This window comes from Quercus lobata, chromosome 3 (genome assembly GCF_001633185.2).
Source record: "Quercus lobata isolate SW786 chromosome 3, ValleyOak3.0 Primary Assembly, whole genome shotgun sequence".
NCBI lineage: Eukaryota > Viridiplantae > Streptophyta > Magnoliopsida > Fagales > Fagaceae > Quercus > Quercus lobata.
The window spans coordinates 51317763-51339490 of record NC_044906.1 but is presented as its reverse complement, the minus strand read 5'-3'; the positions used below and the strand labels follow the sequence as shown (position 1 = coordinate 51339490).

General features: G+C 34.8%; 2 protein-coding genes across 2 annotated transcripts; one reads left to right on the top strand and one right to left on the bottom strand.

Annotated features, from left to right (window-relative positions):
• Nucleotides 1-3615: 3615 nt before the first annotated feature.
• LOC115982128 (ACT domain-containing protein ACR4-like) lies at nt 3616-6853 on the top strand. The gene is made up of 7 exons (XM_031104645.1): nt 3616-4067; nt 4260-4305; nt 4402-4516; nt 4611-4678; nt 5302-5901; nt 6025-6129; nt 6217-6853. Exons 1-7 carry the CDS (start codon nt 3994-3996, stop codon nt 6559-6561), a joined length of 1353 nt encoding a protein of 450 aa, XP_030960505.1. The 5' UTR covers nt 3616-3993; the 3' UTR covers nt 6562-6853.
• A 4805-nt stretch (nt 6854-11658) lies between these two features.
• LOC115982126 (photosynthetic NDH subunit of lumenal location 5, chloroplastic) lies at nt 11659-20076 on the bottom strand. Its single transcript, XM_031104644.1, has 7 exons — nt 19905-20076; nt 19548-19739; nt 19261-19411; nt 19061-19149; nt 16470-16524; nt 16061-16146; nt 11659-12119 (listed from the first exon to the last, which is right to left on the bottom strand). Exons 1-7 carry the CDS (start codon nt 19926-19928, stop codon nt 11967-11969), a joined length of 750 nt encoding a protein of 249 aa, XP_030960504.1. The 5' UTR covers nt 19929-20076; the 3' UTR covers nt 11659-11966.
• Between the last annotated feature and the right edge of the window lie 1652 nt (nt 20077-21728).

The following is a 21728-nucleotide window of genomic DNA, read 5'->3' as shown; positions in this document are numbered from 1 at the left end:
TATTATATGTTCTTAGATGCATTATTTTTTTTCTCTCTTCTTATTTTGATAATTCGGTTGTTACAATGGGGAGAAGGGTCATAAATCTTGAACATCTTTATCAGAAGTGCTAGTTGAGCTATAAGGCTCTTAACATATGCATAAATTTACATGTAAAAGAACTTGGCCAAAATTAGAACCTAATTTGAATTATTGATTGAATTTTAACTTTTAATATATTATTACTAGCTTGTAAGTCAATCCACACACATGGATGCATTTAAAAATAAGCATAATTAGATGTATAATAAAAATTTTACCAAAGTTGAATACGCCTAATGGTCTTTTTTATTATTTCATTTTAGGGAAAAAAATTATGTTATTTCTTAACTAATTTTTATTACATATGATAAATTGAGCTTCCAATTTAATACTCTCTTTATCCCAAATTGTTGGTCTTATTTAGAAAACTCAACTTTTAAAGGGAACATTATTTATTGTCTTGTCTCTTAATTAAAAAAATTAAAGTTCCCGAAATTACTCATAAACAAAATTCTCAAAAAAATTTATCATTTAAAGTGCTTGTGTTTGGCATGGGCATAATAGAAAACTCAATAAATTAATAGATTTTAATTCTAGAAACAAGACAAAATTTTGGCACATCCCAAAATAGAATACAAAACCAACAATTTGACACAAAAGAAGTAACTTACCTATGATAAAATAAGATAAGCTATCTAATAAAAGAAGAGTCATGCTAACTAGTGCCCTTAGGGTATTGGTTAACAGTCCAGTTAAATAAAGTTTTTAAGAGAAAAGAAAAAAAAAACAATTAATGTTTTAATAGCTTTTTTCATTTTCCATAAAAATAATGTCAAAATTTTCCTAAAATGAATTGTTAACCAATACCCTTAAAGGCACTCGTTAGCATTTCCCATAAAAGAATATGATATAAACTTAAGGTCATAATTTTTGTTTTAAACAGTTTGCTTTTATTGATGTTAAGTACCCCAAGAGGGACAAGAATCAAGACCAATGTTTGAGAACCGAGTATAGACAAGGACTGACACAAACAAGTATCCAAGCACTAGGTTAGATGGTAAAATTAGATAACAGAAAATAGTCCAAGCATCACCATAGAAAGGAGCTAACTAAAGTGTTGGACATACGAGTAATCTAATCTATATTAATAACATATCCACTAATTTCACCTAACGATTGATGGGTTCTAGGGGAACTGATGAGATAAAGGTCAAGTTAGTAAACCCCATTATAAAAAGAGGATGGAGCATCATTTTCCGTATTCCAGGAGTACCTAAGTATTACTCTCAAAGACCAAGAAACGGAATGGGAATTGGGGGATGGGGGGGGGGTCATTTAAGAGCACTAGACTAGTATAAATAAGGGTTCAACCTCATAACAGAGCTATTCTTGACTTAAGCACTCAAAGTTTTTACTTTTTACACTACGGGTCCGTTTGGATACAGCTGAAAACTGAAAACTGAAAAACACTGTAGCAAAATGATTTTTAAATGTGTGAATAGTATTGTGGGACCCATTTTTAATGAAAAAGTTGCTGAAAAGTGAAATTTGTGGGTCCGTGAACAGTACACGATGTGCTGTGATTGGCTGAAACAAATGGGAAAAAGTCAAAATTTGCGGTTACTGTTCATTGAACAGTACATGAATAGTAACCGCAGCACTCAAAAAGCTAAAAACGCATGAAAAAAAAAAAAAAAAAAAGAAGAAGCTGGAAAACGTAAACGCGCTGGTTTTCAGCGCAATCCAAACGCTCTCTACATGTTGATTGCATTAGAATCTTTTTTACTGTTCCATTGGGAATCACCAACAAGGAACATTGATATTCCATATATTCTCGCGAGAAATCACGACAGAGGAATGGTTCTGATGAGTCCAAAAAATTTATTAAGGTCGTACATTAATATGAATGACCTTGCATCATTAGTAGACTATCATGGAAAAATGTGTAACCACTCAAGTACATTCAACACATTAATGACGAACATTACTCATAAACCCTGAACTCCGCTTAAGTTGGAGACCATTACACAAAGGGAAATAATTACCTGCAATTATGTACATGAAGATGTTTATGAGCACAACAGCTACCAAACTACCTATAAAAGGGACAATCTGTCCATTTGCTAAGGTACATCAAAAAAAGACTACAAAATGCTATTTATATACAAAATATATGGGCGGATACTGACTCAAGCATCGGAGGCTCTTCCACCGGAGCTCACCCCAGTGGTCTCTTCGACCAGCTTTATTTCTCTTGCATATCTTAGAAGTCTGTCAAAAAATCTAAATTTGACGAGTAATCCAACTAACGATTTTTGGTTCCATTATGTTCAAATCCAACAACCCACGCCATCAAAACCTCTTCACGACAATGATTTCCTTAATAGAAGATATTCCCAACCCATAATCATGTTAGATGCGTTACAAGAATATCTAATAATTTTCTATATCTGCTTCTACATTTAAAAGATTTTACCTTCCTCTGCCACGTTCGTTTCCATATACACACGTCTACATACTTCTTAGGGAAAGGACTCCTCCATTCACTGTATATTATTATATAATATTCCCCACACCAGCAAGGAACTGAGATGGCTACCCATATCTCCAAGTAGATAGTAACAATAATAAAAAGGTAGGTAAAAAGTAGAGTGAATATTTAAATACTTTCATATCTAGAATCCACCTCAAGCAGATTTCATTTCTTTTTTTCTCCTACTTTCCTTTCTGTGACTATGAGTATGGATTATACTAATCTAAATAAATGCAAATAATACCAATATTAAATTCATTCCAAAAAAAGATGTGATATAAAAGAGAAAAATGCAATCAACAAATACAGCCAGACCCAACAAAGGCAATGACAAGAAGAAAAAGATAAGGTGCATTATTTAGGACTATAACTCCGCAAGGGGATTCTACCCATTAGTAGGCCAAACAAAATCAAGTTGGTGTCGAAGGTAGTAAATTGCTTGAATGGGGAGATTCCTTTAAGCCGCAAAGAAATGCCCTAAAGCTTAACAAAATCCCAATAGATTTCTTAAATGATAAATATGACACACATATTCCCTCACTCAGCCAAAGGGTCCCCAAAAGGTACACCAAAATCTAACTATAGATTTCATTTTTGATAGATCTTCCTCATAGAATGAACCCTTCCTCTCTCAAAAATAACAATAATAATAATAATAATAAAACTTTAATTAAGACCTCATTGCATGGTACCTATATTGCAAAAGAAGTGAAGAAAAGACAAATAATAGGCTATAATTACCTAGTAGTAGAACCTAAAAAGATCCTCAAAAGAGTCTAGCTTTAAAATTTTTTTTTTTAAATATCCCAATTCCTAAACCATAAGAAAAAAGAAAAGAAAAAGAAAAGGAAAAATGAGATTTGAGATTTGATATTTGAGATTTGATATTTGAGCCGCCATGTGAAAAAGAAAAAAATGAAAAACACAAAAAACCCTAAAGACTAGAGAGAGATGAGAGGAGAACCAAGTGTTTGGAAGGGGAAGTGGTGGGGGTGGGACCCATAATTAGCAGCGACAGAGTCGGATGATAGATAGTCCCATGCGCTACACTTTTCTATTAGTATAGTCTTTGTTAGTAATATATAGATTTGTTTGTTATATGTCCCTCCAAAAACGCTTCTTCCAGCTCAAGAGCCACCACAGCACCCCCAACTAACTACTCACAACTCACAACCCCCAAAAAACCCCATTTCACATTTCTCATTCCCAATCTAATCCAAACCCCCACATACAAAAACTCTTTGTGTGTGTGTTTGTGTTTGTGTGAGAGTGAGAGAGATAAATAAAATAAATGTTATAACATAAAAACAAAAGAAAATCAGAGACACACAGAGATTCCAGAGGACAAAGATACTCTCTATTCTGAGATCTCTCTTATATAAATATACTCCCTTTCTTCTCTATCAAGCTCTGTTTTTTACTCTCAATTTCATTTCCAAATGGATTGTTGGACCTCTCATCTCTCCATGGATGATGAATTTGAAAAGCTTGTGATTCGAATGAACCCTCCAAGGTAACAACTTTTTCTTTTTTCTTTTTACTCTGTATTTTCTTTGTTGGGGTTTCGTTTTCATTTTGCAATTTTGGTGTTGTTTGTTGTTGAATTGAGGTGGGTTCATTTTCTTTCTCTAAATTTTGGCTTTCTTGAGCTGAAATGTTTGAGCTTTTTTGTGATTTTGGTTCATTGTTGATATGGGATTTGCAGGGTTACAGTTGATAATGCCTCAAGCAGGAAAGCCACTTTGATTAAGGTATTTGATTGAATTCTTTTGTCTTATCTGACTTATCTTGTATACAACTCAAAAGGGTCACTGTGGTTACAATGAATCTTTGTGAAAACGTTTTAGGTTGATAGCGCAAACAAGCGTGGGACTTTGTTAGAGTTGGTTCAAGTTTTGACTGACTTGAATCTTATAATTCGTCGAGCTTACATATCTTCAGATGGGGAATGGTTCATGGATGGTTAGTTTCTCATTCTCAAATTATGTATATATTCGTAAGACCTTGAATCAATGGTTTGTGATTGACTTTCGTTGTTTCCGTTTGTTCTTTACAGTATTTCATGTCACTGATCGAAATGGGAACAAGCTGTTCGATGATGATCTTGCTGACCGGATTCAACAGGTAGATCTGCAATACTAAATTTTGTTTTATATCAATTGTGAGGTGCTTAAGATATAATAACCGTAGAGCTGGAGATCTTAATGTAATAGTGCAAATTCCTATTGGGTTTCCATACTTGTAGGAAGAATTTGGTAGTTGATTTCTACTGTGTTCCTTGTTTCTCTATTGAATGCTTGTATCGAGGTTTTATCCTAGTCCTGCAAAATTCTCAAATTAATTTCTTTGTTTCTGTTGATTTATCCCTGTTCAGATTAATAAAAGTTCTTGTACCTGTTAAAAAGATCAATTTAGAGAGTCTAACCAGAAACCACTCAGGATAGTACTGTTAAATGTTTAATTGTTATGGAAGGAAACTAGACGATAAAATTCTACATATGTACATATACATCCCAAACAGAAGTTAATGTACTCTTCTTGGATAGAAGACTTTAATGGATAGCTACCAGGCCTTCTACGTTTAATCACCATCCCCAATTAAATACAGTAACAACTAGATAATGGAAGAACAAGACAATGAAAAAGCATTGGTTGCTGTTTGGTCTGTACCATAATCATTTGGCAATTTTCTGTGTGGAGCCCTGTGAATTATAAGTCAAATTGATCATTAATTTCATGTGTTGCAGTCGCTGGGACCTAGGGCACGTAGTTTTCGGTCCTTGAGAAGGTCTGTGGGTGTCCAAGCTGCCATGGAACATACGACAATTGAATTGACTGGAAGAGATAGGCCAGGCTTGCTTTCAGAGGTTTTTGCTGTTCTTGCTGACCTCAAATGTAACGTGGTAGCCGCAGAGGTCTGGACCCACAATTCAAGAATGGCTTCAGTTGTTTACATCACGGACGAGGCAATTGGAATGCCAATTGATGATCCTGATCGGCTTGCTAAGATCAAACAACTTCTTCTTTATGTACTAAAAGGGGATAGAGATAAACGGGGTGCCAACACTGCTGTTTCCGTGGGTTCAACTCATAAGGACCGGAGACTCCATCAAATGATGTATGCTGATCGCGATTATGATATGGATGATACAGATTGTGTGTCCACTAGTGACAGAAGAAAACTTCTTGTAACGGTAGAGAATTGTGTGGATAAGGGATATACTGTTGTGAATTTGATGAGTCCTGACCGTCCTAAGCTACTCTTTGATGCTGTATGCACACTGACTGATATGCAATATGTAGTATACCATGCTACCATAATTGCGGAGGGACCAGAGGCTTATCAGGTTGTCTTTAATTTCTTTGAATCTATTTTTTGTATTCCATTGCTGTCAAATTCATTGATTTCTTGAAATGCACTTTACAACTGATGTAAAGGACCTCATTTGGTTGTTTCATTTGGCTGATAGGAATACTTTATCAGGCATATGGATGGCTGCCCTATTAGTTCTGAAGCAGAGAGGCAAAGGGTAATTCATTGCTTGGAGGCTGCTATCAAGAGGCGAACTTCTGAGGTACAAACATGGGAGATTTGGTTAGATGCAAGTTTTTAGTACTTATCCAACTCACTTTTTATGTTAACAAATTTTGATACAATACAGGGTATAAGACTAGAACTCTGCGGTGAAGATAGAATTGGTCTTTTGTCTGATGTTACTCGTATATTTAGAGAAAATGGTCTATCAGTTACTCGAGCTGAGGTTACTACCAGGGGATCCCAAGCTGTAAATGCTTTTTATGTGACTGATGCATCGGGAAATCCAGTGAAGAGTGAAACAATTGAGGCAGTTCGTAATGAGATTGGTCTGACAGTACTTCATGTGAAGGATGAGGCCTACTCAAAATCTCCACCCCAAGAGAGTGGGAGATTCTCTTTGGGTAATATCTTTCGATCCAGATCAGAGAAGTTTCTATACAACTTGGGTTTGATAAAGTCATATTCTTGAGCAGTTAATTTGGAGAGAAAAAAAGTTGTGTCCAATGCATGTAAATATTAAGTAAAAAGTCTGTTTAGTTGTAGATTGTGCTTTAGGACCAAATTGCAAAGGTTTAGGTGCTTCCCATGTAGATCTTGGTCAGCTCTCAAAATTGCAATCTGTCAACTTGTAAAGTTTCATGTGCATACAACTAGCTGCATCTTTTGGTTAATGTTTCGCGTATATACATTTACCTGGTTGCATTTTTTTGGTATTAAAAGGTGTTTTGCAAATACAAGTGCACTGCTCCATTACTTCAGAATATTCTCACTTATTTCTTGGTCTGGCAGAATCTTAATGCCATGATATTGTTCAAATAAAAGAGGATGGAAGTGAGTTTAATGTGAGTGTGATTTAAGTTAATAAACTGAGATCTAGGCCCCTGAAAACATTAAAGAATGTCGGGCTTCATGTAGCACAAAGACATAGTTTAGTTGATTGGTGAAAATGACTTGAAAAAATGTCAAACACACGGCTCAAATATTGGATTGAAGTGCTGTGTTGCTTCTAATGAGGGCCAGGACCGTCCATATATATATATATTTGAATGCGCCGCCAAGATTGACTTTGTTACAATTCTGATCAAATTGAAGTGCGTTGTGACACTGTCGATTGAGCTAGATTGCAATATAGTAATACACATTGATCAAATTGAATTGCAAAGTTCTTCCTAAGTAGTTTTCATACTAGGCATTTTCTGAAAGTGGCACCTAGTGCTTTGGTTGGTAAGGTCACTACCGAAACACTAACCTTACAGCCATCTGTAGTCCATGTCGCATGAGTACCATTAGTCACTTTTTTACTACTTCCTTTTCCAACTTTCCTTCTTACATCATGCTTCCTTATTAGTTTTTTTTTTTTTTTTTTAACCAAAACTAGTTGTTTGATCCTAATCCCAGACCATGTTGCATCATAAAATTATATAACATTAAAACTAGGCATAAAAACTTCATATTTTCAAGTTTTTGTTTTACCATTGCACACCCTTATCATGTTAATTATTCTATAAGTACAAGTTCTTGTGAAATTGAGAAGTCAATAACCAAGGTCCAAGTTTTTAGGAGAGAGAGTCTCACACACATATATACTTAAATTAGACTAGATTAAGATTCTATCAGATAGAAAAACAAAAACTAAAAGTGTTTATTTCTCAATTTTTCCTTTTAAAAGTATGTGAGAGTTCTACTATTTTATACTGCTTATTTAAGACATGTTCTTCTACTATTTTATACTACTTATTTAAGACATGTTTAACCATAAGCATATAGTTTAAATCATACTTTCTGTACAAAGAAAGATAGAATTCCAAACTCCAAGTCCAATTCTCAATTATAGCCTACACAATAGATAAGATGTGGAATTAAATTAAGAAAGAAAGTTAGGATAAGCAACCCAAAGTGGGTGGAGAATGCATCACAACAGTTTAGACTTTGTTAGATATTTATGTAGTATAAATTAATATAAGTAAGCCTAATAAATGACATTACCTTCTAATATTAAATAATTCTATGAAATTATACAACAAAAACAATTCGATTTTTTTAATAAACCTAAACAAAAACAAAAACAAAATGATTATCAAGTAATTAGGCAATGAATGAATAAGAAGTGATGGGCATGATGATATGACAATAATGATATTTAAAATTGAAAATTGAAAAGTCCACCGACAGAATCTCGCGCATCTCCACGTACGCGCCCACATGTCCTATCGCTTTCACCTTTTTTTTTCCAAAGTCCGATTAATTTATTGGGTCTACTCCATTGTACACGTGGCAAAATCCTATCGACATGTCAGCCGCCAGTACACGTGGAGTCAGAATGCCTGTCTTATGTCGCGGCCCAATTTGACCAGGGGGTTTATGTGGGCCCCACCCCCAACCTTACCCCCGTTTTGGGCTTCTCCCGCCGCTTGTGACAGTGCCCAAGTTGGATTTCTCTTTATCTTTTTTGTTTTATTTAAGGTTTTCCTTTCTTCAAAAAAATCTAGGAAAACGCTAACAATAAATGGGATTTAGCTAAAAAAAGGGTAAAAAATTAGCATGAATTTATAGAAGAAGGAAATTTTGTTAAAGTGATAAAATGAACAATTTTTTTCATAACTTTATACTTGGTTGACTGTGATTAATAGAAAAAAAAAATTATTAAGCCTATATGAAAGTTACATACAAACCACTCATAACCTAATGCACTAAAGAATTATAATAAAAGTTGTGAATTTATTTATGAAAATAAAAAAAAAGTTTACTTACCAACTCACACAGAGTCACGTGGTCCGAATCGTATAGAATCCTCATCGGGCCACATGCAATTGAATTCAACAGTAGTCTAAGTCTTATCACGGTCAATTGAATTAATTTATAACCTCGAGGTTTGCTATGGTAGTGACTAGTGACTAGCTAGGGTCGTTCTCAATAGAAGAATCTACAATATTAACATTGAGGTTTGCTAGCGTAGATACTGGTATACAGATACGGTGTTTTGCAGGTTTGTAAATTTTATATTCTCTCTCTATTGTACTATGTCAGAATCAGAATGTAGACTTTTTTTTTTTTTTTGCAGCCGAATGTAGACTTTTTGCTCATAATAAATGTAGTATATTAATTTTGCTTTTATTTCTCTAGTACGTGTGTATTTTAATGCCATTTTATACTGTTACTTTTCCTTTTATCATTTACTATGATTTAACTTTCAAGAAAGATGTAAAAGGTCCTTTTTTTTAATTTTTTGGTTTGTTTCTCTTAAAAGACCAATGATAAGGGTAACTTTCGATCCCAACATTTGGAAAGTGGTAACCATTGCTAGAAAGACTACACTGAAGTCAAAAGTTTAACTACTCCACATGCTACAACAGTATTACATGTACAACCCTCCCTCTACAACTTGAACCTTTTACATTTTTTATTATTATCATTTTTATTCCCATTAAACTATAGCGCCATTGATAGTGTATCTCACGTTGTTGTTATTAATAGTAGTATGTACTAGTAATAGTAACAATATCATTAATGGGTCTTGCGGTTTAGACAATTGGTTAAGATGATAACGAAGAGCCTATATGGTATTGTGGACAATGATGATAAGATAATGAATTTATGGTTCTGAATCATGGCTTATAGACAAATGGGTACAAGAGAGGAAGGCCATCTCAACAAACCAAAAAACCAGCAGCTTTTCTAGAAGTGATACTAGGGGCTACGCACACTTGTGTACGAAACCTAAGGTAATTATGTGGCTATGTCTGCCTAAGAAATATCCATAACCATAGGTGTGCCCAGAGTCTAAGGGCCTGTTTGGTAGCCCATTTTGAACAACGTTGTTTTGTGTTTAAACACCCAAACAGGTGGGCCCCATGCTGAAATCTTTGTTTGGTACGTGAGTCTGAACTATTGTTATTTGAGTTGTGTTCATGTGTTGTTTGAGCAAGTGTTTCACATGAGATGAGTTGTGTTCAAGCTTGTTTGAGTGTGTGTTTCATTGTGCCCTGGGCCCACACGTATAATCATATCATCTCTTTTCTCTCACGTGTTCAGTCTTGATGTGAAATAAAGAAAAACAGTTCCTGTGGCAACTTTTTTTTATAAAAAAAAAAACACACTTACCAAACACACAACTTCATATTTCTAAACACCAAAATAAAATAAACACATTTTTCTCTTTATGAATACTATAAATACATATTTTTAACAACACTTTTTAAACGACATTTCCACATCATTTTAAATAACGTTACTCAAACTACTCTGTCAAACAGGTCCTATAAATTCAGAGCTTGTTACTACTATTGTAGAATTGCATATGCTGCACTCATTATGCTTTTGTAGGACTGAGATCAGATGGTATTGCACACGATGCAATTCACCCACTTCTTCTCACAAATTTTTTTTACATTTTTTACTTTTTAACTTTTTAACTCTCTTTTAATATATTTTATTTAGTGGTTGAGATTAAAAGTTTTTTTTTTAATTTTCAATCTCAGCCATTGATTACAATTGCATCAATTGCAATACCCTACAATGTGAGAGGATGGATGAATTCATGGCCACCTACCATGCGAGAGCGCTGAGAGCTAGGAACATTGCTATTGGACTATCTAATAATTTTCCAAATTCATAGAATAGCAAAAAATGGCAACTTGCGGCACGAGTTGGGAAAAGTATACCTTTTTTATTATAATTAAAATAAATAAATAAAAATAAAAACAACGTGGAAGGTGTAAAACGCTATCCTTATCTTTTAGGCCCATAATGTTATTATCATGATTACAGTTTTGCAAATTAAGTAGCTAATTATGTGGCCTAAAGGCAGCCACTTTAATTTTATATATTATGCCTCCGTTTGGATTGAAATGAAAAATAAAATTGAAATGAAAAATGAAATTTATTTTGCTATACAGCTTATTTTTGCTACTATTTATGGGTCTCACTGCACTTTTTGACACTATTCATGAGTTTCATTGTACTATTTCAACTAACTTTTACCTTTATCTACAGTACTTTCAACAAAAAGTTTTCAGTTTCAGCAAAATAAATGGTTCATAAACAGTTTCAGCAAAGTAAAGGGCTGGCTAGTGCAACTGTGATAGTCGGGGATACTAGTTTCTTAGAGCCTGATGAATTGGATGCAAGAGAGCCTGATATAGTTGATTAGAATAAGTGAACAACCAATGTACTGTAAAAATGCTATGCCACCACTGAAAAATTACATGTTTTTAAACTGGATCTTTTTTATTAGCTTTAAAGTTGGAAACTCATTAAATTCGTTTCGTTCTTTTGACTTGCCAGAAATCGTAGGATGTTTCTTACAGTCCAACCGAGTGCAGGTTTCAGGCTCAGGCCCATTAAAAGGTCCGTTCAATTTTAAATGGACTCCTAATTCTTGGAAGTTTGGATGTCATTTTGTTTAGTAACTTAATTATAAGTGAGAGACCTAATGGACCAAAGTCGTTCCCACTTCCCAGGCCAGAGTTTTCAAATAGAGATGCACAAGTCTAATGAATTTCACTGCTCAAGCCCAACAAAAGTAGCGGTAATGAAATCAACAGGAAAAAAAATAAATGCAAAAGTAGAGAAAACAGTGCATCCAGCGTATGTATATAACAGCAATTGATAGTGCACAAATCTCATTATTCACATTGCATGTAATGTATGAAAATTCCACCATATTCAAGAATCCTCAACAATAGTAGAGAATTCTCTAATCTGGTCATAGCTCCCAATGCTAGAACTCTATTTCTTCTGGGATACAAATTTAACCAAAAATCCTTTGTAGTTGGGTGTAGAACTCACCCAAAAAGATGCCCTATGAATTGGGTAGAAGGGTTCAAAGTTCCTAAGCAAAGCAAAGGGAAAGAAAAACAACTTGGAACACCCGCATCAGACTACTGGAAGCTCACCAGAGTCAAATACAACCACCTTCTTTCTGGGACGATCTCCTCGGTCTGTCTCTTGTGATTCAATCAGCCTAACAACATCAAGGCCTTCTAGAACTTGCCCAAACACAACATGCCTCTGATCCAGCCAAGGTGTCTGCCAATAAAAGAGAAACATAACATTATATGACTATAATATGACTTCTAAATTCTTTTCATTAAGCAAATGTGACATTCCATTATACACACCAGGCCACCCGAAGTAAACATGTTAAAGAATTTTGTTTAACTAGGCAGTCAACCATCCAATATGCATTCAACAACCAAAAGCTACTTAAGATACCAGTTAGCCAATGCAGAAAGGAAGGAGAACCAAGAAAGAAGTATATTCAGAAACATATTATAATATTAATCTCCCCTTATATGGCATGCTTAGTGTAATCAGCTGAGCTGACTGAACCCTGAAAACTACGCAAGTAGCAATTTTTGAATCTTAGACAGGAGAAATAATTAATGAAACACAATTCCCCAGTTCAGGGCTTGACAAATTGGAGTGTTCACAGATCAATTCGGCACGAGCTGCACTTGCATATAGACCAGTCACCCGAGGTCCTGAACTGAACAAGTTAGGTGAAAAGTGCTGGAAACCAATGGCAACAAGTTAGTTTGAGAAGCCAACTGAAGTGTACCTCCTGGTTTTGGTCATCATGGTTGATAATAGCAGCCTTGGCCATGACAGTGTATCCAAAACCCCCATAGGACAAAAATAAAAAATAAATGCCCCCCCATAGAAGTTCCAAATCATAGCTAATTATAAGCGCCATGGGTATAATCATTTTCAAAACTGTATACACAAGCGCAATCTATACAAGGTCATTGTTCCCAGTAATCCATGCAAGGTAATTTGAGATTACAACCTCACCACCACCACCAACATCATCATCTACAAAAATAGAGTACTACAGTGGCTTTCAACAAGACCAATTGGAGTATTGGACCACTTGAAAGATAGAGACCATATGCTCCCAAAGGTAGCTAACATTGGCCATGTCCACACAGGTTCTAAAACCCTGACTCTAGCTGAATGGACATGCAAGCCCCAATTCAAAACAATTATTAAATACGTAAAAGAAAACAAAGTCTTTGATAAGAAAAATTATCATCAAAACCAGCCATCATTTCCCTCCATAAGATCATACCTGCAAGGTGGCTTTGGATCAGACCTCAGACAAAGATGACCTCCATTGTGGGGTGATGGGGGGAGGCTTCAATCAGGGGAGGCTTTGTCACTGAGAGAGGAGGGGGGAAGAGGCAGAGAGGTTTTGTCCTTGTAATGCATCCCTTTGGTTGTTCTTGAAGTTGGATTTGAGGTGAATCATAAGGCTGAGTTTCTCTCCTTAATACAACGCCTTGTAGCATTGAACCAACACCCAATTGAGGTTGTTGTGGCAGCAAATTGGTAAGGCCATATCCATCATATTTTGGGTCAACTTGGAATATCTAAGTTCTTGATAAGTTGTTGTTCTATAAGGATATTTAACCAAAAAAGCAACTGTAAGCTTATCCAAAGTTTCTCATATAGTAGAAAAATCTTCTAGTTTTGCATCTATTGAACACGCTTTAAAGTCTTCTCTGTTCCTTTGTAGTCTTGAGAAAAAGCCTTAAGACTTTAATTTCTTGTTCACCGCTATCTTGGGTGAGAAACTTTATCGCACAGTAGGCAAAAAAAGATTTCAACAAATAACTTGTGGTAAGAATCTGACTCTGAAACTTAATTGATGTGGGACAAATGGGGAAATTTGTCTACATTTGCTTGTGGTTGGTTTAGGGTTAGGACAATTTACAGATCAAGGGTGAGAATTGTTAAGAAAGGAATTAAAAGGTGGCTTGATAAGTTATTTGATGGCTATTTGGTAGAAGAAAGTATGTGGGATTTTAGGGTCTTGATAGTTAAAAGAAAGGCTTGATTTGGGGCTGTCAGGAAAAGGAAAAAAGAGAATCCTATGGTGTTTATGGCTGTATGAATAGTACTCACCGCGAGAAAGAGAAGAAAAGAGAGGATAAATGGAGAAAAGAACAGTGAACACTAAGGCCAACATGCACCAATGCTCCCAATATTTTTATTAATTAAACTCTATCTCCCTTTGAGTGTGTGTGTGTATATATAGGTAAAAGAACTTTTTTAATAGAAGAGAGAGGAATACAAACTATTCCTATGGTAAACAGGATGTGTACTAAAGGAAACAAAACATTAAAATAACACAAATCTAAAAATTCCAAAAAAGGGGGATAAAAAGACCGCTCATTGCAGTCATCTAGTCAGACAAAGTGAGCAAGAAAAACTGTTTCAGTTCAATGCTGGATTGCTCCTCCCCCTTGAAAGTTCTAAAACTCCTTTCTCGCCATATAATCCACATGATGCATTGTGGAGTTGCTCCCCTGCTGCCCAACACCTGCCCACCCCTCTATTCCAACAAGCTAGCAGATCCACCACTTGCTTAGGCACCCAAGAAACCCCAAAGAGGCTAAACACAAACATCCACCAATTATGTGCATAAGAGCAGTGAAGGAGCAATTGATCCACCAATTCCCAACTGTTCTTGCACATGCAACATTTGTTGAAAATATAAATATTCCTCCTCAAATTATCCAAGGTGAGAATCTTTCCCCTAGCCAAGTAAAGGAAAGCCACTCTAGAAGGAACTTTCACCCTCAAATTACTTTTCCAAGGGAAGACATGACTTCCTCCAGTCGTTAGGGCTCTATAATAAGAATTAACTTCAAAACATCCAGTCTTTGCAGGCTTCCACACCATTTTATCAACCCTATTCCGATCAACATTAGTGGAATACAATAAAGCAAAGAAAGATTGTAAACTCTCCAACTCCCAATCTAGGATAGAACAAGTAAAATGAATATCCCAATGAATAGACCCATTCTGTCCACCAAAAACATCAGCTACAAATGCATCCTTCCTCTGAGCAATCCTATACAACATGGGAAAGACACTCAAAGAGGAATGTGACCGCACCACATGTCATCCAAGAAATGAATATGGTAGCCACTTCCCACCTCAAACAGTACAAACACAGAAAATCTATCCCAACCACTTCTGATGTGTTTCCAAACTGAAACCCCATGTGATCATTTGATAACCCTGAGCTCCAACCACCTATGCTGCACCCAAATTTTGTAACTATAACTAATTTCCACAAAGTATCTGTCTCACCAGCAAATTGCCATAACCATTTACCTAAAAGGGCAATGTTGGAAATTTGAAGACTTTGAGTACCCAATCCCCCCAACTGAATTGGCTGACAAGCAGCAAAGTCTTTAACTAGATGATACTTCACTTCATCCCCTTTGAGTGTGTGTGTGTAAGGACTCTTTCATGTATTAGTTGTATTAAGCCTCCTAGTTTAACTAGTAAGCTGAAAACCAGATAAAAAACTAACTTGAACTAAAAGAAAATAAAACCTAAGATATTGAGGATCTCCTAAAATTTTCTAGACTTGAATAATCTACCAAAATACCCTTAATTCGCAGGAATTGCATAAATCTCAAATTTGCACCTAGATAAAAAAGTTAACCATTACTAATAAAATAAAACTTTAAACAAAAAAAAAACAAAAAAAAAAAAACTATTTTAACCCTAAAACATCTTTACACCATGCAACTTTTACTTCAATTGGAGTTCACACGTGAGTCTCATTGACACATGGGTCACATAAAATAAATCTTGAATAAGCAAATTTACATAGTTACAAATCAATCTTCCATGACTGCATCAGCTCCATCAAAAGTCAAAACCAACTGACCCTCTCAGGTGAAGTTGGGTAGGAACGTTTCAACAGATAAATCAATTTTTAGACATTTGGACCATTGCAATTTCAATAAACAATTGGTGTGCAAACTTTTTCAGAAATTGATTCCCTAGCAAAGACAAACATTGAAAACTACTGTTCCTGCTTATGTATTCTCTAATCTCTAAAACAGGGGATTCTGATAAACAGGAATAAAGGAACATAGAATGGTAAAGCATTTAAAGTCTCTCAGCCAGTTAATAAGAAGAACATAGAAAAGTATGCATTTAGGTACCTTAACAGTGCATATGAAAAATTGACTTCCATTGGTGTTGGGGCCTGCATTTGCCATGCTAACAACTCCCGGTCCAACATGAGACACTGCAAAGCATCATTAAGGTGAGCAATGGCACAGGTGCAATCTATACATGAGAGACAGAGAGAGTAGAAAAGGTGATCTACTATCACAAAAATCTAATATGACAGAAAGCACCAGCCAGTAAATTCATACCAACAATGCTCAGGTTTTTTAATAGAAAATCACAATGAAACAAAAATACTATAGATCACATCACCAGTCAATAAGTTCTGATATCTGATCTTTTTATTTATCCTTTCTAAAATGCAAAGATCTGAGGTAGTCTCCATAGACAAACAAACCCAACCAGCTACAATTGTTGCATGAGAAGTAGAAATTAACTTACACTTGAAGTTCTCATCTTTAAATGTACGACCATATATACTTTTGCCTCCAGTTCCCTGCAAATTCAAGTTATAGAGAATCAGTTGAGGGATCTACTAGAAAGTTCAAGCTTAAATGCCCACATAAGATACAACCAAGGTTACAAAATAAAAGTTACGTTTTCATTTTCCAGAAACAGAAACAAGATGGCAAACAGGAATTTTTCAAATTAAAATGGCCTATAATTTGATAAAAGATTCAGTGTTAGTCTGTTAGAGCTGAGAAATAAAAAGGAATCCAGGCAACTGGCCAAAGAAGTTGGAACAAGGCTTTATTCAGTTAAGTTTAGGAGCCTCATGCTACTATCAGATTACAATAAGAATTTATACTTTTTTAACTGGAGATTGCACACCTAATGGGTCTTGAACCTATGATCTATTCCTACACCATGCCCTTTCATAGGATGATGGCATGATGCAGCACAAAATTCTCAAACAATGAAACAATTAATAGTCATTAGAAAGAATAGAAAAATCAAATAAAAATAGAAATCAAATGCTACAGTTGCTTGGTACGGAAAAGAAAACAAAACCAGGAGCTAATACCAAGCATGAAAAAAAATTAAAATAAAATTTAAAAAATTTACAGGCCAAACACCGAGAATTTCCTAGAATCAGCACCAAGAAATTGGAAACTTTTCAACAAAAAATTTTATTAATCAAGGAAAACCATAACAATAATAAACCTTGATGCCTATAAATAAAGTTTCCAAGCTACATCAATGAAGGAAAGGAACTACCTTTTTGACCAAGTAAGGAAAGGAAAGGAAATAAATTCCAAACCAATTACATAAAAGGAAAGGATTGGAAAGGAAAATTAAAACCTAGAAAATAAATATCACTCAGGAGATCATGTTTTGCATCTCATGTCTGCAACAGGGAGGAGGTGCCATTTGAGCTAAAGGTCATTAGAAGGTGCCATGTTACTACATGATAATTTATACTTTCTCGTGTAAATTATAAATCCCAAACCCAAGGGTTGAATGTGGCAAACTTTTTGAAGATATGGGACATGATTTAAATAATTGGTCAAGAGAAACTATGAACCTTCTATTAGGACTAAAAGGTTCCATCATATTATCTCAGGTTAGGTATGACCTTTATATATAGACATCATACACATTCACATTAGAAATCAACAAACTTGATTCTAAATCAGATCAATATTACTCATTTTGTCAAAAATCAGGGTAGCACAAACAAGGGTCTCTATTGGATGTCTGTTATAGGCAGTTGCAACTAGATAATAATACTCATATGGGTTGAACAAGTCTCAAAAGGACAAAATTTTCCTCCATACCAAGTTAAAAGAATCCATCCAATCCTTTACGTGGCAATCAGATGTTCATTTACGTGTATTTTAATAACACGACTTATTAAGTAATCCAAAATTCACATGACTAATTAAAGAGGTTGTGTGATTAAACTTACACATGGATGATCATCTTGGTCGCCATGTAATGGATTGGAGGAACTTTCTCTATCTGTCTCAAAACTCTAAAAAGGAAGGAAAATTTTCCTCCAAGAGAAAACCATCAATAGTTCTAAATGAAGCAATTTTTGAAGAGTCTCAATGGAATTAGAGCTCCAGCATTACACTTCACAATTTCTTCCTAGCACTGACATCAATGTCACCTTACCAACTTAGAATGCCAGTGGATGGTATTCTCCATCTCAAGGAGATTGCACGGAAAATTTAATCCTTCACATCTATAGATTCTAAGCAACTACCAAATAGTTTCTTAGTGCATGAAGTTCCCAATTTTGCGGGGTTTGGGAGAGGTCATGGTTTATTCACTATACAAAGCTTCAATCTCTACAACTTTGGGTCGACCAAAACATTATGTCATAACCCAGTAAAAATTATTTATCAAGGTTTCAATAAAATAACAAAGTTGTGGAACTAGGATGTAAGGGAGACAACCATATATAGTTAAAATAGGGGTGGGGGGGATTTGAACCCTGGACATCTCCGTTGGAAATACCAAGAGGAGCCAATTGAGCTACAAGGTTCTTGGCAGGAGACAAAAATATATTTGACAAGGGAAAAGAAAAAAAAACTCCAGCCATATCCATAGCCACAACTAATTTAGGGGGAACTTGAAGACTCTCAAGTTTAGAAACTTAGGTTTTCAGCTAGATAAAATACCTGTTCAAGCTGCCATCTATATCAATACCAGATGTGGTCCTATAGTTACATACAATTGTTTATACAACTAGAATTGACTTTAACAGCCTGCTGAATTGACTTTTTTTGTTCTTCTATGAACTCTTGGCCTCTTACCTTTTCATACAATCTAACAATGTGCTTTCTCAAAACGGCCAAAGAACAACAAATGTTGCAAATTGGTTGATATTGTTATCTCACTTTTTTGATAGGTGGCTGATAGTGTTCTCTTACATTAAATTCATTGAGTTTTTATGTCGATTCAAATGTTAATGAATAGCCAAAAAAATAAATTCACTGATATCAATAATGTGATCATCATTGCAGTGCAACAAAATATTAAACATAAACGAACTATGAAAGTATAAGCACAAGAAAAGCACCCACATTTCCTTTATCAAAGTCCCCTCCTTGAATCATAAAGTCCTTGATTACACGATGGAACGTCGAACCTTTGTATCCAAAGCCCTTCTCTCCTAATCAAGATAACCAGTTAACAACTGAGATTCGACGAAAACGCAACAAAAATTATCACCCAGATCAGACAACTAACAAAGAAAGCAAGAAAACTGAATTAGTGAGACAACCTGTGCAAAGGGCACGGAAATTCTCCGCAGTTTGGGGCACATCATCACCATACAATCCAATCACAATCCTTCCGGCAAGCTTCCCTACTGGATTCCCAACGCTTATATCCAAATACACTTTCTGAGTAACTTTTGATTGTACAGTAGCTTCCTGAAATTTTAACAAAATATAAAATAAAATAAACACACACACTCACATTAAGCTCTACATTTGGGAATAATACTAAAATGTTAGAAACATAGATATTTTCGCAGTAACCAAACAGAGAGTAAGTGAAAACCCTAACCTCAGCACTGGCTCGAACTGGGCTAAGAAACCCGGGTCTTCTCCGAGAAGAAGGGTTCGACGAAGAAGTGAGGTGGCTTATACGCAACGAGGTGGAGAATGAGGATCTCCGAAGCTTGAGAGAGTTACAAGTGGGAACCAGAACCCCCTTGTTCGACACGCTTGTTGGAGGCGAGAGAGACCCCACATTTGACTGCAAAATCACGAGTAAAGCAAAGTCAGAGAGAGAGAGAGAAATGGGAAGAAAATTGAAATCGAAACAAATATGTATGAATGTACGCCCTGCTTGGATGCCGAGAAAGTGTGGGAAAAAGATATGAATAAAATAAATAAAGAATAAAGGTATTTGATTTATTACAAGGGTTGTAAGTGAAGAGGCCATTGACGGAGGGAGCGAAGAATAAGGTCAGGTGAGAGTGATAAAGTGATAATAAAGCCAGAATCACGATGAATTCGAGAGAGTGAGAGTGAGGAACGATGAATTTGAGAGAGGTCTCGGTGACAACTGACAACTGACAATGTCTTGTGTAATTTACACAAACTTCCCTTCGTTTTTCACAAATGACCGTTGCATCCTTTTGGCATCCCCTACGAATATTCGCGGTTTTTTTCTATATTTGTCCCCCAACTTTTTAAGGTTATTTCTCGGTCCTCAAGCTTTGAAATGTTTCAATTTTCTCTCCAATCTTTTTTATTCTATGTAAAGATGGTTTCTTTCGTTAGATTGATGAATGAAAAATATTGATATTGCTAAAGATCAAAATAAAATATTATTTTGAAAAAAATTACAACTTACCTATTTGTGTTTGGTCGAAATTTAAGTTATCTACTTGTGCACTTTACCCATTTAAGGTCTGAACAGGGCCGGCTGAATAGTAAAAGCAATAGATGTAGTCGCTTAAGGCCCCAAATAAAAAAAAAAGCCTCCAAATTTTAACCAATAGTGTTATTTATAATCAATAAATAAAATAATATTTTTTATCAAATGAAAAACAAACAAAAAAGAGAGAAAAATGCTACTTCCACAATATTTTTCATAACACTTTTACAACAAATGCTAAATAACAGGTTGTAACATAATAGGTTGTTACATAATAGGTTGTTACAACCTGCTATTGATGGCAAAAAAAATAATTATAGTGGTGTTTTCAAATAGAAAACAAGATGCAATTTAAAACCTAGGATTTGTTATGAAAAATATTGTGAATGTTAAACTTCTAAAAAATAAAATAATAATAAGAGTTAAGTTAGCAAATTTTTACTAGTTTTCATCTAGGTCTACCATTAACCCTACTCTTTTACTTACCACTATCAATTTGTCATATCAACAAGTGTGAAAAGTTTTGTCAAATTTTTTGTGTCTATAAAATTTTAAAAAAAGAAAAAATTCTACATTGTTCATGTTAATTAGTAGTAATTTTGCATCTAAAACAATATAATCAATTTTCGCCTTAGGCCCCTAAATGCATCAAATTGCCCTGGGTCTGAACGAAACTTAAGTTGCCTATCTATAATTTGAAATCTCATGATGCAAGTGTTCTACTAAATTCTTTTTGATCTTATTCATCTTGTATTTTTATGTTTTTTTGTGATTTTAGAGAAGAAAGACATAAAAGTCTAGCAAAATTACATATTTAGCTTCGTTTTAACAAAGGTGAGTTAAGGATATCTAATTGAGGAGCTAAATTCAGGTGGGTAAAGTGTCAAATTTCAACTCCAGATATGCAACTTAAATTTCAGTTAAATCACAAATGAACAAGTTGTAATTTGTCCTATTATTTTTATAAAACATAATATGTTAATAAAACAAAGAAAGCACCCATTGCGGACATATAAAGTTACTCAGAAAGTGTAACACCTGTCTATTTGATAATAATGTTGATTTCATAATATTTTATTTACTGGCTGGCAAGAAAATAAACATATAAAGTTTATAAACTAACTTTCTCAAAAATGAGTTATTTTTAATTTTTTTTCCCTTCTTCGAGTAAATAAGTTATCAAAAACTATATTATGCTAGTCCGTGGAATAGCCTCGAAGGATCATGCTAACGAGTGCCCTTAGGGCACTAGTTAAAAATCCAATTAAAGAAAATTTTGACATCACTTTTATGGAAAATGAAAAAAGTTATCAAAACATTAATTGCTTTTTTTTTCTTTTCCCATAAAAACTTTATTTAACT